The following is a 17,370-nucleotide window of genomic DNA, read 5'->3' on the forward strand; positions in this document are numbered from 1 at the left end:
TACCTGGTCCACCGTTGACCTGCCTCTGCGGAAGCCGGCTTGTTCCGGTGGGAGTTGAGGGTCCACCACTGGCTCAATGCGGCTGTGGATCAGCCTCTCCAGAATCTTGTACGGGACACAGAGCAGGGATATGGGCCTGTAGGACTTCGGGTCTTCGGCGGGTTTGTTCGGCTTTGGCAAGGCTATGATGGAAGCACGGCGCCAGGTCTTCGGGAGCTTGGACCTCCGGAAGCATGATGAGAAGAATGTGCGTAGCCATTGAGATGTTCTTTCACTTTGGTGCATAACAAACTCTGGGTGGATATTGTCTCGACCTGGTGATTTGCCCAGCTTCAGTTTTTTAATTGCTGCCTTTAGCTCGGCTGCTGTGAAGTCTCCTGAGAGATTAGCATCAGCGCTGGCTGCTCTGGAGAGGGATGATACCTCACACGATGTTAGTCGTGCGAAGTTTTTGTCCGCATCAGGGAAGCGACCATTTTTCAGGAGCTGGGAAGCAATAGCATCTGCAGTCACTGGACACCTACGAGGTGTTGTTTTTCTCCCTGAGAGCAAGTTGATGGTCTGCCACGCCTTCCGGCTGGAGTGGGTGAAGTCGATGGATTCCGCTACTTCCGTCCACCTAGCCCTTCGGGTGTCATCCAGCTTCTGCAGTAGGGTTGTTGCTGTTGCGTCCATTTCTTCCCTGGTGATCGCCTGCTGGTGTTGGCGCAACAGGCAGCTGCACTCCTCATCCCAGCCCGGGATATAGTTTTTATTGTAGCCACGTGGGATGTTGTGCTTTGCTGCCCTTAGGAGGACTTCACAGTAGGCACTGTATGCAGCATCCACGTCTTCTGCTTCTGGGTCCATGAGACCAGCAGTTCTTCTTTCTGTTTCCACCGTAAACGACTGCCAGTTCGCCTTCCTGAAGTTCCATCTCCTGACCGGTTTGCCAGCTACCGGCTGTACTAGGGATGGTACTTTGATGATGGATGGCCGGTGGTGTGAGCGAGGGAACCTGTCCAAGACACGTCTCTCCGGTTTCAGGTCGTTACTGCGGCATATGACGAAGGCCAGATCTGGGTTGGTATAAGGGTTCCAACGTGCAGAGCAGAAGCTTGGGGGCTCCTTTGGGTCGTACAGCAGTACTGCCTCAACGTTAGAGGCCCACTCACTCAGTGCTTCTCCATCCTGTGATGTGTGTTGGTAACCCCAATCCTAGTTGAAGTCACCTGCATAGATGGCAGGAGCAGTCACGGATGGAAGTGATGATGCAGTCAGCGCTGTTGGTGGGGGCTTATATACGTTCACGACAGATGTTTCTTGGATTTTAGTGGCCAGCCACTCGATGTTGCAGCCAGGTGGAGATTGGCTGGTGGCTGCCCAGCTCAAACCATCTCGGACGAAGGTTGCCATTCCATGCTTCTTGCTGTGGATGGATCCAGCGAGGGAGAACCCAGGAAGCTTGAGGTTTTCATCGGACACCCAGTGTGTCTCTTGCAGGAGGACCGCTGCCACTTTGTTGGAATCGGCGAGATGCCTGATGACTTCGAGTTTGGCGATGGTAAGGCCCTCGACATTGAGTTGGAGCACCGGCAGACCTTGGTTTTCGACGGTGGGGGTGTCCGCCCGTCCTAAAGAGGATGTTCTCTGCCTTGGTTTTGGCATTGGCTTGTACCTTGGTCTGCCAGCTCGATGATTCTTTGGCGACATTAGTTTCGTGAGTTGGTCTTGCACCATTTCTCACTACTCACAGGAGAGGCCTCGTGAAGGCTGTCGTCTTCTCCCCCAGGCTGTCGTCTTCTCCCCTGTTATATTATACTGTTATTCTACTGCTATTAAGCTGTTTTTCTACTGTTATTAAACTTTTATTCTACTGTTATAAAACTTTATTCTACTGTTATTATGCTGTTATACTATTATTAAACTGTTATTATACTGTATTCTACTATTATTGTACTGTTATTATACTGTTATTCTGCTGTTATTATAATGTTATTAAACTTTTATTCTACTGTTATTAAACTGTTATTCCAATGTCATTCAGCTGTTATTATACTTTTATTCTTCTGTTATTATACTGTAATTCTACTCTGTTATCGAACTGTCATATAATGTTATTAAACTGTTATTATACTGTATTCTACTGTTATTATACTGTTGTTTTACTGTTATGAAACTATTATTATACTGTTTTTCTACTATTATTCTGTTGCTATTCTGCTGGTATCAGCTGTTTTTTTTACTGTTATTATACTGTTATTATACTGTTATTGTACTGTTATTCTGCTGTTATTCCACTGTTATACTGTTATTCTGCTGTTATTCAGCTGTTATTCAGCTGCTATTATACTGTTTTTCTACTGTTATTCTGTTGCTATTCTGCTGTTATTCTACTGTTATTCTGCTGCTATTTTACAGCTATTCTGCTGTTATTCAGCTGTTACTCTACTGTTATTCCACTGTTATTCTGCTGTTATTCTACTGTAATTCTGCTGATATTATACTGTTATTCTACTGTTTTGCTGTTATTATACAGTTATTATAACGTTATTCTATTGTTATTCTGCTGTTATTATACTGTTATTCTTCTGTTATTCAGCTGTTATTATACTGTTATACTACTGTTATACTACTGTTATTCTACTGTTATTCTACTGTTATTCTATTGTTAATATACTTTTATTCTGCTGTCATTCTTCTGTTATTATACTGTAATCCTACTGTTATTATGCTGTTATTCTGCTGTTAATATTCTATTAATAAATGTTATTTTATTGTTATTTTGCTGTTATTATACAGTTATTCTGCTATTCTTCTACTGTTATTCAGCTGTTATTCTACTGTTATTTGGCCTTTATTCTACTGCTCATTAGTTTATTCCCCAGGAAAATGAACTGAACCTTTTGATGTTTTGTGCCAAGCTGAGCTTATTAAAATAACTTCAGTTGAGCGTGTATGTTCAACTATATAAGAATATTTCGTAAAATGGCTTTTATTAAAAAATGTTAATGTTAAAACGAAGTCATCTGTTGTCTCTTCCTCTAGGAATCTCTGCCGAACCAGCCAGCGATCTGCTTCAAGGGGAGCCAAGGGGTAGGACGTCTTTTAAAACCTCCTAATGTTCTAGAAATGTAGTTGAATTTGCTCTGAAGCTGTGGAACACCAGTTTAAATCAGATTTTGTGATGATGTTGCTGGTGGTTTTAGGAGTTAAGAAAGCAGTTGTTTTCATACACATCATTCCTTAGATGTTAAAGACGTAGAAACCGGATGAACCACGAAGAGCGTGGCTGCACACTCCGTAGACGGACTCTACGTTCATGATCTCATAGAAATATTAGTTTGGATTGGAGGGGCAGCCGGCATCCCTGCAGCAGGAAGCTGCTGGAAATAGCTCTGCTCCTGTAGGAGAACACCCGGAGACCAAGGGTGGTTTGACCCCCAGGACCCCGACCCCCAACACCCAGGCTCCCCAGGAGCATGGCTGCCACCCCAGGCTGCCAGCAGGGTTACTGGGTCAGAGCGGGGACTGGGCAGACTGGGGAGGCTTTGTTCTGAGGCGGGGGAGGAGCTGGGGCTCTGACAGCGAGCACGTGGAATAAAGGGATGGAGATGGAGGACGATGGTTTTCCTGCCTCTGTTCTAGAACAGTGGTTCTCAAAGAGGGGTATGTGCACCCCAGGGGGAACGCAGCAAGGCTTCAGAGGGGACGCAGGACAAATTGTACATGTGTTGTCAAGTGATTCGCTCCCAAATCCTTCCAGATGTAAACACTGCATAGAAGGGCACAAATGGAAGCAGCATTATCTTCTCTTATCTTCTGTCCTGGTTTGCTAATTCCTTATTCCCAGCTAAGTATTTCAAAAAGGTTTTGCTGTATGATGGAAAGTGGTTTGGCTTAAAACACCAGTCACAAACTGAGGCTGAAGCAGAAGAACGCTGCGTTGTATGTTAAAGATCTTGCAAGAGGGGAGCATCCCCCCACCCCCAAAAAAATGGTGGCGAATGATCATTTAGCTGTATCATCTGTGATCTAGATGATCGATTAACCATTCATAGATAGAAGAGATCCAGGTCAACACGAGTCCTTCTGTGGAATGATGTGGAGTGTTTGCTAATCAGCCAATAGGGTTTGGTGATTATATCTGAGCAGCACATTACATATTCAAATTGCTTTGTGGAATTCAAGCATAGACACCCCCGACACACACACACACACACACACACACACACACACACACACACACACACACACACACACGCGCACACACACACACACACACACACATACACACACACACACACGATGGGGCATTAATGAGGTGGGATGGGGGTTGGGGGGTAGATTAACCGTTGGAGGGGGAAGAGCGATGGTGAACATGGCACTCTGCTGGGGGCGGGGTGGGGTGGGAGCTGTTCAGGTTGGAAACAGTGAAATATTCCTCTGCATATCCTGTCTATATTCTCGGTATTAAAAAGATAGTCGATAACACACACACACACACACACACATCTTAATAACAGTGTGTGTGTATATTTATATTCAAGTGTGTATAGAGAGACACATAATTGCACTTGATAATTAGAATTCTCAGTTTAACAAAACGGTATCAATTCTGTAAATCATCATCTAGACTTTTAACTAATCGATAATCAAGCCGGTAAGGAATCACCTCATTTGTTAAACACGATCTGCTGTGTTATAGTAACACAGTAAAGTTGTCATAGAGTACTGTATTACTTTACTTACTACTTGATGTATTGAGCTGTTGCCATGGTGATGACAGTGTGGCTTACAGTGTCGTCGTCTTGACGCTGAAGGTTTATATACATTTGAATATTAAGTAGAAAGTGGGAAAATACTGCTGAGGACGCCATTTTCAAAACGATGGATTATCAAGCTGTTTTCTGATCAAACTCGTAAGGAAAGACACTGAGATTTGGACTTAAACAGCTGTTCCTTTTGTACTTTTAGGAAGTAGGATGTTGGGTTTTTCAGAGATCAGACTGCAGTGGAATGCAGCATCGCAGCCCTCACTGGCTTCTCAGATCTCTATGTCCGTCTTGTGATGTCACTTCCTGTTTGTGATCCCTCCATGGTGCCTCCTCAGGCGTCATTTAACACGACGGCATCCAACAGTTTGTGAGCCTCGTAACTGGACGTCAGCTGGGGACCCGCTGCAGTCTGTCCAACCCAGACAGGAAATGGTTTTACCTCAAGTTACTTCAGAATAACATCCAAGAGGTTCAGACATTTAATGGAAGAGAACATGTTTATTATTATTCTGGTGAACTCAGTCAAAGGTGCAGAAATCGCTCAAACTGCGTAAACGTTTTCTGCATTTCAGAAATATTAAATTTTAATTTACTTACAATACTCAACAGGAATTTAGAAACATGCTGCGTTGCTTTGGGTTCCCTGGGTCTGGAATCCCATATCTTGATGATTCTTCTCCTTCCGATCGGGAAACTTCCACTGAGCCGACGGTTTGAAACTCAACGAAAAGAAAATTCTTCTGCAATCTGAGTTTGGGTCCATTATTAGACTAGTTATTGGATATTATATTGTTCTGTGAAACGTAGTGTTTAGTGTTTATTTTATTTATTGAAGTGCAATATGATGAGTACTGATGTTAGTTGCTGGAAGAGCAGGTCTCCAGGTCTTTCTTGAAAGTTATGAGTGTCTCTGCAGAGCATGCGCTGGGGAGCTCTTCCCACCACTGGGGGCACCGCGCGTGACAAGAGTCTGGATGGAGAACTCCCTCCACCCAGCGCTGGCACCACCCGCCACCGCATATTTGCAGACTTTACAGAGAGTGTGATGCTTCATGTGTGTTGCTGAAAGAGAGTTAAAACTGTTTCTGTGTTTGTGTGAAGCCGGGCGTGAGGAGGGCTTTGCAATATATCAATTTAATATGGATAGTGTGATATGAGACTAGATGTTGTCTGGGGTTTTGGTTGTCATAATATTGTGATGTGGTTAAATGTTGTCTTTACGGCTGTATTACAGCAAAGTTAATGTCTACCTGATTGGTCATAATGTCCACATTGCTCATGATTGTTTCTCAAATCTTTCATGCTTGGAAATATCTTATGAAAGCACCAAGTCATCAACAAAATATCGTCAAATATCCAATATCGAGGTGTCCGTCCAAATATGTGGAGATATTTGATTTTGTGCAACCTTCAAGGTGTGTGTAAGCTCAGACCTCCTGAGTATGAACCCTGGAGGACACCAGCAGGACTCTGACCCTGGACCGCCACAGAGCTTCACCTCCAGCCGTCGCTCTGAGAGTCATCCTAGTTCTTAACCCTCCACCCCCTGGAAGGTTCTTGGAAAGAACGTTCTGTTCCTCCAGATGTTTCTCTGCAGGACCCTGTGACACCCGGTGGTCCGACTGTTTACACACTGAGGTCTTCTGTCCTGTGTTTGAGGAGCTCGGTTCTCCTGCAGCCTCCTGGTTCTGGACCAAACACATGAAGCTCAGATCCAAACAGGTTGAGGGTGGAGGCTTGCGGTGAATATTTCAGCTCAGCGTCTGGGTTCGAAGGCAGGGGATTGTAAATATGAGTCTCATCTGCCTCCTCCGTCGCTACGGCAACCGCTGCACTTTGATCCCTCTGGTGACATCTGAAAGTTTCACAGTATACAGTGTTTTTGTACATTCAATACTTACTGTACAGAGGGTATCTTCAACACATAATGCATCATGTAAATGAAGTATAACTAATATTTCAATTGAAGTATTATCTATGTTTTGAGGTAAGGGCCCAAATATGCATTTCTTTCCCTTTGAGTCAGTTCCCAGGATTTGACAGGATATTAATCCTGACAAATGATAAAATGATGAAGAAAGCCTTGTTTTCCACTTTGTCAATAATGACGCTATCCTCAGCCCGTGTGGCGAACTCCTTCCTCCCAAACTGGTTTGAGGAATCTTCTGTGGACTGTGATTTCAAACAGAAACGGTTGTAAAGTGTTGTTTGTGCTCGAGTTCCTCAATTTAAAGTTTGAACTGAGAGCGGAAGTTTGACCTCTGACCTGCAGGACAGATTACATGATTATATAACTGCAGGTTTATGGGATGGCGGCCGAGTCGAGAAAGAAAACAAAGAAAAAACGTATGGATTAAAATGGGAGTAAATAAAAAGAGAAACATTGGTTAAATTCATATATCTTCATATACATTTCTCATATCTTCATATATTTTCTTTCTTTTTAGTAATGTCTGCTGTCCTGATTCAGATAGACGCTGCATATTTGAATTGTTTCCTTCATAAATCACATGAAATGTAAACTTTGGAATGTCACCAGTTTGAAGCTCTGAAGTACTTGATAGAGGTTTTATAGTTTTATGAAGCAGTTGAACCAATCACACGCCACCAAGTTGTAGAAACCATCATAGTTTCCTTGAGTCTGTGACTTTGATGCCATTTCCTCAGTGCTCATTTGTCAAATTGCGATTTTCTTTCTTCTTTTGGAAATACTGATTTAAAGAGTAGACTGACGTGAGGAAACTACAAACAAGTACAAACAAGAACTCAAGTCAAAGTGTTTCTCTCTCTGTTCAGTAGTATTGATCGTGTCATGTAAACAGCTTCATGGGCCTCATCAGCCCCTCCCGTGGTTCCTGGTGCATTCCAGAGGGTTGGACAGCGCTGCACCCTCCTCCGCCTCGTCCTCCACCCAAACCCCCACCCTGTCAACCCCCCCTCCCCCGGCGGCCACACGTCTCTGCTGTTCATGAATAATCCAGCGGCCCCACACCCCGTGGGGGAAGATCATGGAACAACAAGAGAGAGAGAGACGGGGAAACAATGGGAAGCGGTGTCGGTGCGCGAGGAGCGCAGGGAGGAGCAGCCGAAGAAGAGAGGAAGGAGAGAAGAGAGAAAAGAGATAAGAGAGGAAGGAGAGAAGAGAGGAAGGAGAGAAGGGAGGAAGGAGAGAAGAGAGGAAGAAGAGAAGAGAGAAAAGAGATAAGAGAGGAAGGAGAGAAGAGAGGAAGGAGAGAAGGGAGGAAGGAGATAAGAGAGGAAGGAGATAAGAGAGGAAGGAGATAAGAGAGGAAGAAGAGAAGAGTGGAAGGAGAGAAGAGAGAAAGGAGAGAAGGGAGGATATTTGGCTAAAAGCACCAAACCAGAGAAGTAAAGTGAATCTCTTCAACCAAACCATCTTCTTCTCCAGATGGAGGTGTTGAGACACACACACACACACACACACACACACACACATCCACACACACACACACATCCCCACAAACACACACACACACACATCCCCACAAACACATCCACACACACTCACACACACACACACACTCACACCCACACACTCACACACACACACACTCACACCCACACGCACACACACACACACACACACACACACACACACACACACACACACACACACACACACACACACACACACACACACACACACACACACACACACACACATACACACAGTGAACACCTCCAGCAGCCTGACAGTTTCTGATGTCTCCAAACGCCAGCAGCAGATGTGGTGGCTGCAGCCATAGAGGCAGTTATTGTACCTCGGCATGCGCTCCATGGGGGGTGGGGTCTGCGGGGGGAGGTGTGTGTGTGTGTCGGGGGGGGAGGTGATGCCATTTGGCTTGGATGGCTCTAACTGTCGAATGGCTCAACGTCCTACAAATCATCTGGCAGGATTTTAAAACACATGTTGGCACGTGACGTGACGCTGAGCTGGAGGGTTGGAGTCTGAGTAGAAGAGAATAGAAGAGAGTAGAAGAGCTTTGCTGTAGAAGCCAGGCTGTGGGAGAGGAACTGAGTGATCAACACCATTGAATTTGCAGCATCTTTCAGCATCAATTTTGGAGCCTTTTTGTTGTTATTGAAATAAATTTGCAGGAATGTTTGAAAATGCAATTCAGCGAGAAAGCCAAGGTGGCTTCTGTCTTCGATTTTCATTTGCGTTCAACAACAATATTGCACTGAACAGTTTAAACCCCCCCATGGGAAATTGTTTTACACAATCACTGGTATTTTTTTGGAAGGTAAATATGATCCAATATGTTTGTTTACATTCCTGTGGTAGCCGCCAGTCAGAGCAGTTATGCATTAGGTAGTAGCCTGGCAGGAAGTTTTGTAACGTTGCCGTAGTAACACCATGAGTGAGGACAAACGATGGTTGTGGATTGAATGATTTAACGGAAATATTGTGAGGACTTAACAAAATGACAAACTCTGTCAAATCATGTGTTAAAATATGAATTTCCCAAAATGTGTAGATACGGGGTCTTGATCTTATTGATGATTTTGATTTAAAATGTATTTAATGACTTCATTCCAGGTGTGAGAAGCTAGTTGAACCTCAAGCTGTGGTTTGGGGCTCATCGGAGGGCAGAAGGCCCGGGGACAAGGGATCAGACCACAGATCCACGATGGAAGCTCTGAGTCACAGATGGAAAGCTGCAGTGACTCTGGAGCTTCCAGGAGGGTCGGCCTGCCGCTGTGGAGCAGATCTTTATCGGGAACGACGTCAGTAGTGCGGCAGACTTTGCATGTAGTTACTGCTCTGCGGTCCCTGTTCGTAACAACACCACCTTCATGTCCTGTCACAAGGGAATGGAAACTCCCGTTGTTTTGTTAAGTATTAATTTAAATGTTTCAATTCCAAACACAACATTTACAAATGAGGCTGGTGGAGAGCCCGGAGCTGTATGTCCCTTTATGTCACATTATGCTCGAGCAGACTCTAACAAATGAGACATGTGACCCCGGGAGGAGCCTCTGTGCAGTGGGAACTGATCAGTGAGGTGACATATGGTGATGAAGATGGAGGAAGTCTGACCTGAGTGACATCCATTAGAATTAGAATCTGAAGTGTGCAAGGTGGCAGGACAGGAGTGGCGGAGGAATCTGAGCAAAGGGTCCCGAGGGGCTTGAAACACACCAGGCTAAGGGTCGTGCAGTGGCACTTTAGGGGGAGAGGTACTGTGGAGAGGTGGAGTAAAGAAGAGGTAGATTAAAGTAGAGGTGGAGTAAAGTAGAGGTGGAATAAAGTAGAGGTAGAGTAAAGCAGAGGTGGGGTAAAGCAGAGGTGGGGTAAAGTAGAGGTAAAGTAGGCACCCTTGTCCCTCTCTTTCTGGAGTAGCAACAGATATCACTTCCTTTTACTGTAAATCTGGTATATTCTAGTTTTCCATTTGATGTTCGTCTGTGACATCATTGTCGATTCAACCATCAGTTCCTGAGCTGGTCATTATATCAACATGACAATAATCAATTTGTCAAAATATTGACAGAGAACATTTTTAAGACGACCTCATGAGACTGGGCTGTCCTCATGGTTTTCTGATTTTAAAACACAAGTTGTCCTTTGTTGCCCTGCGACGACCACTGATCCACTTCTGTTTGGATATGGCTCTCACTCAGACAGCAGGGTGAACCCCTCATCAGGCAGCATAATTAACAGGACTAAACAAAGCTGTTCCAGCTTGACCCACTTCTGCAGCCCAATGTTCAATGACTTGTTGCCTCTAAATGTGTCCGAGATGCTGCAGACGGTGCGTTGAAGCGGTCGGTCTGGAGGACCCGGCCTGTCTGCTCGTCCCATGCATTTCTGATGCCTGCTCGGTTTATCCTGGTTAATTAGCGGAAAAAAAAGCAGACATTTATGGGAGTCTCGTGATTCCTGTGAGGGGGGCTGGGGACATAAATAGGTCAGAATTAATGGTCAGTTGTATGTCTGAAGTGTCGCCGGGCTCTGGGCGCTTTGTGTCGTGCACGTTGAGGAGGGGTGGGGGCAGGGTGGATGCCATGCGCTGGGGTTCACAACAGGAGGAGGAGGGGTGCTGGAAGAGGAGGAGGAGGGGTGCTGGAAGAGAAGGAGGAGGGGGTCCTGGAAGAGGAGGAGGAGGGGTGCTGGAAGAGGAGGCGTCCATTGAAGAAGACAAGAAGAAATGCAGACCTGGATCATTTGGATTTGGCTTACATTTAGAGGCCACAATACCACTTTTTCTTCTCCAATGCCAATACGGATCCTGAAATTTTGAGTATCTATCGATACCTTGAACTCTAATCTCTCTCTAACTGTTCATGTTTTCTTCTTAGCAGCTGAATACATTTGTCATATTTCTTTTTGCTTTTGCTTTGTGCTTCATCCAGTTTGTGGTATGGAAGTTTCAACTCCCACACACGTGGCCTACTCTCTACTTCTCTTTACACTGTGTTGCAACAGTAGCGTTGATGTTTCACGTGAGATTTCTTCGAGGGTCGGATTCTTTCCCTTTCTTTCTCCCATATCCGATAGAGCTTTTTTTTCTCTCTACTTACTGTGAACTACAGTATACTTACTTTCTTACTTTACTTTCTTACTATCTTGGATCTTAAGAAATAGTTCTTCTCAGTTAAATGCCATGCTGTGAGTGTATTGCAGTGTGGAATGACATTATACACTGATCAGCCACAACATTAAAAGCACCACTAATAACACTAATATTGTGTACCTTCCCCTCGTGTCACTAAAACAGCTGTGACCCGTGGAGGCATGGACTCCACCAGACTCTGAAGGTGTCCTGTGGTATCTGGCACCAAGACGTTAGCAGCAGATCCTTTAAGTCCTGCAAGTTGGAGGTGGGGCCCCCATGGATCGGGCTTGTTGTTCCAGCACATCCACCAGATGCTCCATCGGATCGGACCCTAACCCCACCCATCCTCATGATGTAGAAGAAAAGTTGATACATCAGACCTCCACCTTCTTCCATTGCTCCCTGGTCCAGTTGTGACGCTCACGTGTCCATTGTAGGTGCTTTCAGGGGTGGACAGGGGTCAGCATGGACACTGTGACTCCCATACGCAGCAAGCTGCCATGCACTGTGTGTTCTACACTTTTCTATCACAGCAACATTCACTTTTTCAACACTTAGTGCTACAGTAGTTCTTCTGTGGCATCGAACCAGACGTACTAGACATGGCTCCCCACGTGCATCAATGAGCCTTGGGCCCCATGACCCTGTTGCCGGTTCACCGGTCGTCCTTCCTTGGAGCACTTTTGGTAGGTAGTAACTACTGTATAGTGGGAACAGCCCACAAGACCTGTGCTTTTGGAGATGCTCTGACCCAGTCGATGACCCAGCATCACAATGTGCTCCTTGTCAACGTGGCTCAGATCCTAACGCTGCTTCAACACATCAACTTTAAAAACTGACTCTTCACCTGCTGCCTAGTACTGTATATCCCACCCCTTGACAGGTGCCATTGGAACCAGATGATCAATGTTACTCACTTCACCTGTCACTGGTTTTAATGTTATGGCTGATCGGTGTGACTGCTCCACTAAAGTATGTTGTTTGGAACTGTTGAACTGTAATACTGTAAGACTCCAAGACTGTAGGACTGTTAGACTGTAAAACATTAAGACTGTAATGCAGGAGGAGGAGGAGGAGTAATATAGAAGCTGTGGATTGCATGTAATGTATATTAAAATAAAGGAATATTAGGTATTTTCATTGTACTTCACTATTTAAGACATTTATAATGATCATATTTCCCTCCAACTCTCTGCAGTATTAATCAATGCAGTTCACGTTGACCCACCTACTCCTCCTCCAAATTCCACGTCCTTTTTTTTTCTTTTGTTGGCACAAAAGACATTAGCACACACGCAACCACAACAGTAAACCTTTGTTCATTAGAAAGCTCCATTAGATTTGTTTTTGTTTGCTCTTGGCAAAGTCGCCGCTCGCCAAGTGTAGGATCATGTAGTGTAGTGTTGGACTTTAAGACTATAAGACTGTTGGACTGTAAGACTATAAGACTAAGTCTGTTGGACTGTAGGACTGTTGGACTGTAGGACTATCAGACTGTAGGACTGTTGCACTGTAAGACTGTTGGACTATAAGACTATCAGACTGTAGGATTGTTGGACTGTAAGACTATAAGACTGTAAGATTGTTGGACTGTGAGACTATAAGACCGTAAGACAGTTGGACTGTAAGACTATCAGACTGTAGGACTGTTGCACTGTAGAACTGTGGCACAGTCCCACTCGGCAGTATTTTCTTATGAAGGATCCTTACTTATTTCTGACCCGCTCCAGAATGTAGGACAGTGCTCTACAATGGTCCCAAATCGTCCATTTTCAGCTTGAAAAACTAGACCAAGCTGTTGCTCAAGCTGTTTTTACGGCTGCGCTTCCTGCAGGTCAATAACTTTCTGTGTTAACCTTTCAGTGTAAAAGTAGGTCACCGTATTAATCAGGTTCAGCGGAGATGTTTGGTTGCCAGGGATTCATGGAGCGTGCGTCTCCACCAGGCAGGTCATCACTCAGCCAGAGCTTTTATGTTATCTTAGATGACGTTAGATAACAGTTATATCATGTGATTTTATGTTATTGGTTTTTGTAATTGGCCTGTCGTCCATTAGTCATCACTCAGTGTTTCTCTGCTCAATTTTATTTCCTGATAAAATACTGATTAATAACTCAATTTCCTTTCTGCACTTAGCGATTTGAAAATAATTGCTTTAACATCCAGATGTCAAACACAAACAAAAGCACCACTCTGATCATTTAATAGTTCTTATAGTTAGTTACTATTACTGTAAAGCTTTACGTGATAGAATAGACCATATCTTTGTTGTCCACCAGGGTGGAAAATTGCCTTTTTGTGGTAAAATATTCCAAATATTTCAACACCACATTTGTTGGGATGGAGCTGGTTCTGTTGCTCGTCTCCTGACACCAACACTACAATCCTGTTCAGGTTTTCAATGATTTCATCATTTCTTCTCAGTACATAAAGATCCCCGCGCCATCGCCTGAATCCCCAGATGCTCTGAGGATCTTCTCCTTCTACCTCTCCAGCGACAACAAAGACAAACCTCAAGGAAGCTTTGACTGCATCCACCAGTACGCCTCAGGGTAAGAGCCACAGCCGGGTTCACGCCGGTTCAGTGTGAAACTGAACTGTTTGAGAACTGCTCGGAGTAGCTCAAGACAAATAATTTGATTGAAAAGCATTTAGTGGGGAAGGATGATGATCATTAAAGGTCTGAATCGATGACTCGAAACGCAGATCCAGATGGAAGCAGCTTTTTGGTCGCTCCTTCAGTCTCTCCCTCTCTCTGCTTTCTCCTCGTCCTCTTGACAGGGAGGGCAGGGAGCACCTGGAGGGCCAGGGCAGCATCCAGGACAAGATCACCGTCTGCGCCACGGATGACTCGTACCAGGTGACGAGGGAGCGTCTGTCCCAGGTGGAGAAGGACATCTGGAGCCGCTCGGCCATCGAGATCAAACCAGGGCCCAGTGAGTAGCTGCGTCTGTCTGTCTCTGTCTGTCTGTCTGTCTGTCTGTCTGTCTGTCTGTCTGTCTGTCTGTCTGTCCAGCTTCTGTCTGTCTGAACATACCGCTGTACTCTACCCCTCTACCTCTCTACCCTACCTCTTGACTCTACCTCTCTACTCAACCTCTCTACCCTACCTCTCTACGCTACCCCTCTACCTCTCTACTCTACCTCTCTCTTCTCTACCTCTCTCTACTCTACCCTTCTACTCTACCCCTCTACCTCTCTACTCTACCTCTCTACCCTACCTCTCTACCCGACCTCTCTACTCAACCTCTCTACCCGACCTCTCTACTCTACCTCTCTACTCGACCTCTCTACCCTACCTCTCTACCTTACCTCTCTACTCAACCTCTCTACCCTACCTCTCTACTCTACCTCTCTACTCTACCTCTCTACCCTACCTCTCTATTCTACCTCTCTACTCTACCTCTCTACCCTACCTCTCTACCCGACCTGTATAGATTCAAGATTCAAGATTCAAGATTTTTATTTGTCACTTACATATACATACTTTCATACATATATGCAGTGAAATGTAATGCAACGCACCCGGTGATAACACACAATATGTCCTAGGAAAAATTTCTAATAGCCAAACTAACTGACTGAAAATGTAATACAGTAAGTCGAATACTTATAGAATAAAATACAAATATATAGAATAAAATAAAATACAATAAAAAAAAAATGAAATAAAATGGAATAGATAGAGGGAATATGCTTATGTATATGGAATAGGCAATTATGTATATACAGATATGTTCATTAAACTGGCATGTGAATAAAGTAAGGTAGTGTTTGGGATAATACAGCACAGTATACAACAGTACGGCGCAGCAATATGGCATCACGAACAACCCTGAACAGTGACACAGTATGCGGTACAGTATGCTACATACAGTACAGTAGGTAGTGGAGCCTATGTGTATGGCTCAGTTAGGACCCCTGGTGAGGTCAGCGTTGACAGTTCTTATGGCTTGCGGGAAAAAACTCAGTCTCAGTCTCTGTTCTCGCTGTGTGTGGAACAGTCCATTGTTGGGGTGATGAGGATCCTTCATGATCCTGCGGGCTCTGCTACTACACCTCCTGGTGTATAACTCCTGCAAGGCGGGGAGGTTAGTTCCAGTGGTGTTGAAAGCTGAACTATAATCGATGAACAGCATTCTCACATAGGCCCCCTTCTGGCCATCCAGGTGCGTGAGCGTGGTGTGCAGTACCTGAGAGACCGTGTCATCCGTGGATCTGTTTTGCCGGTACGCGAACTGCAACGGGTCCAAGGTGCGGGGGAGGGAGGCGCAGATATAATCCTTAATCAGCCTCTCGAAACACTTCATGACCACCGAGGTGAGGGCCACCGGACGGTAGTCATTCAGGCAGGTTGGAGAGGCGATCTTCGGGACAGGAACGACGGTGGACCTCTTGAAGCAGGACGGGACCACTGATTCAGCCAGGGAGATGTTGAATATTGTAGTGAACACCGGAGCTAGCTGGTTAGCACAGGTCTTCAGTACTCGCCCAGATATGCCGTCTGGACCCGCAGCTTTCCTGGTGTTCAGTCGCATCAGAGCCCTCCTGACCTCGTGCACGGACACTGAGAGTGCGCGCTCATCCCCAGCGGTGTAACTCCAATTAGCCGGCGAGCTAGCGGTGCTGCTGCCAGACTCGAACTGCGCATAAAAGGAGTTCAGTTGGTTGGCCAGGGAGGCGTCCACACTCGTGGCTGGGGAGGAGCTGCTCTTGTAGTTTGTTATTGTTCGCAGCCCCTCCCACAAGCGTCTTGTGTCCCCCCGCTCCATCTGCAGCTCCACGGTCTCTCTGTACGTCCGTTTAGCGTCCCTCACCGCCCTCCGCAGATTGTACAACGCCGCTTTGTAATTGTCCATATTTCCAAATACTAGACCGTTGTTGTAAGTGGCCGTGCGAGCTTTCAGAGCGCAGCGGATGGATTTATCAACCCATGGTTTCTGGTTTGGGAATATCCAAACTTTCACCGTGGGAACGATATTATCCGCTAGCGTAGTTACAAAACTTACTACAACCTCCGTAAACTCGCTGACGTCACTTGAACTTGTTTGGAACACGTCCCAGTCTACGTCAGTCAGAGCGTCCTGAAGTGCAGCCTCCGATTGGTCCGTCCACCGCTTCACTTCCCTCGTCACCACCAGTTCTCGCGCGATCAGAGGCCTGTAAACAGGAAGCAGCGAGATCGCGGCGTGATCTGATTTTCCGAAAGCAGGAAGCGACACGGGCTTGTATCCGTCCTTGTAAGGAGTGTAACAATGGTCCAGAGTTCTGTCTCCCCTGGTGGCACACGTGATGTGTTGGTGGAAATAAGGCAGAACTTTTTTCAGGTTGGCCCTGTTAAAGTCCCCAGTCAGCACCACAGCCGCGTCGGGATGTCTGTTCTGAAATCCGCACAACACATCGTACAGAACCGACAGAGCTGCGTCGGTGTCCGCTTGAGGTGGGATATAAACGTCTGTAATGATGACCGTGCTGAATTCCCGGGGGAGATAAAATGGACGGCATAGTATGGTCAGCTGTTCCAGGTTCGGCGAGCAGGAGTGGGAGAGGAATTTGGTGTTGTTGGCGTTACACCAGCGGTTGTTTACCATTAGGCAGACGCCTCCACCTTTGGATTTCCCCGACTCTCCCGTTCTGTCGCCGCGGAACACGGAGAAGGCCTCGGCTGGACGTATGGCTTCATCCGGCACCAGTGGGTTCAGCCATGTTTCCGTCAGACAGAGGACGCAACAGTTCCTCGTGTCTCGCTGGAATTTAATCCTCGCTCGAAGTTCATCCATCTTGTTCTCCAGGGACTGGACGTTAGCAAGAAGGATGCTTGGCAGAGGTGGACGGTAAGGTTGCGTCCTCATTCTGACCCGAATGCCGCCTCGTTTACCTCGGTGCTTCCTCCGTGGGCCCGAAATTTTTCTATCCATGAGTGCATCGCAGTCGTATGAAGTAACTGTCGATACTTTTTTGGCGTACATTATGATAAATAATTGAACAAAATACTAAAAAGTGCAAGAGTCAACCGGAGCGCCGGCGCAGGC

The 17,370-nt window shown here is 45.8% G+C and overlaps 1 protein-coding gene across 1 annotated transcript in view; it reads left to right on the forward strand.

The window, feature by feature from the left end:
• LOC307232096 (RNA polymerase II elongation factor ELL) overlaps positions 1-17,370 on the forward strand; it is a 33,560-nt gene that overhangs the window by 3,971 nt on the left and 12,219 nt on the right. The window contains exons 2-4 of the mRNA XM_080002977.1: positions 3,028-3,075; positions 13,763-13,890; positions 14,120-14,274. Coding sequence (XP_079859103.1) covers positions 3,028-3,075; positions 13,763-13,890; positions 14,120-14,274 — 331 coding nt within the window. The remainder of the gene's footprint in view (positions 1-3,027; positions 3,076-13,762; positions 13,891-14,119; positions 14,275-17,370) is intronic.

The sequence above is a fragment of the Zeus faber genome, assembly GCF_960531495.2.
Source record: "Zeus faber genome assembly, chromosome: 6".
NCBI lineage: Eukaryota > Metazoa > Chordata > Actinopteri > Zeiformes > Zeidae > Zeus > Zeus faber.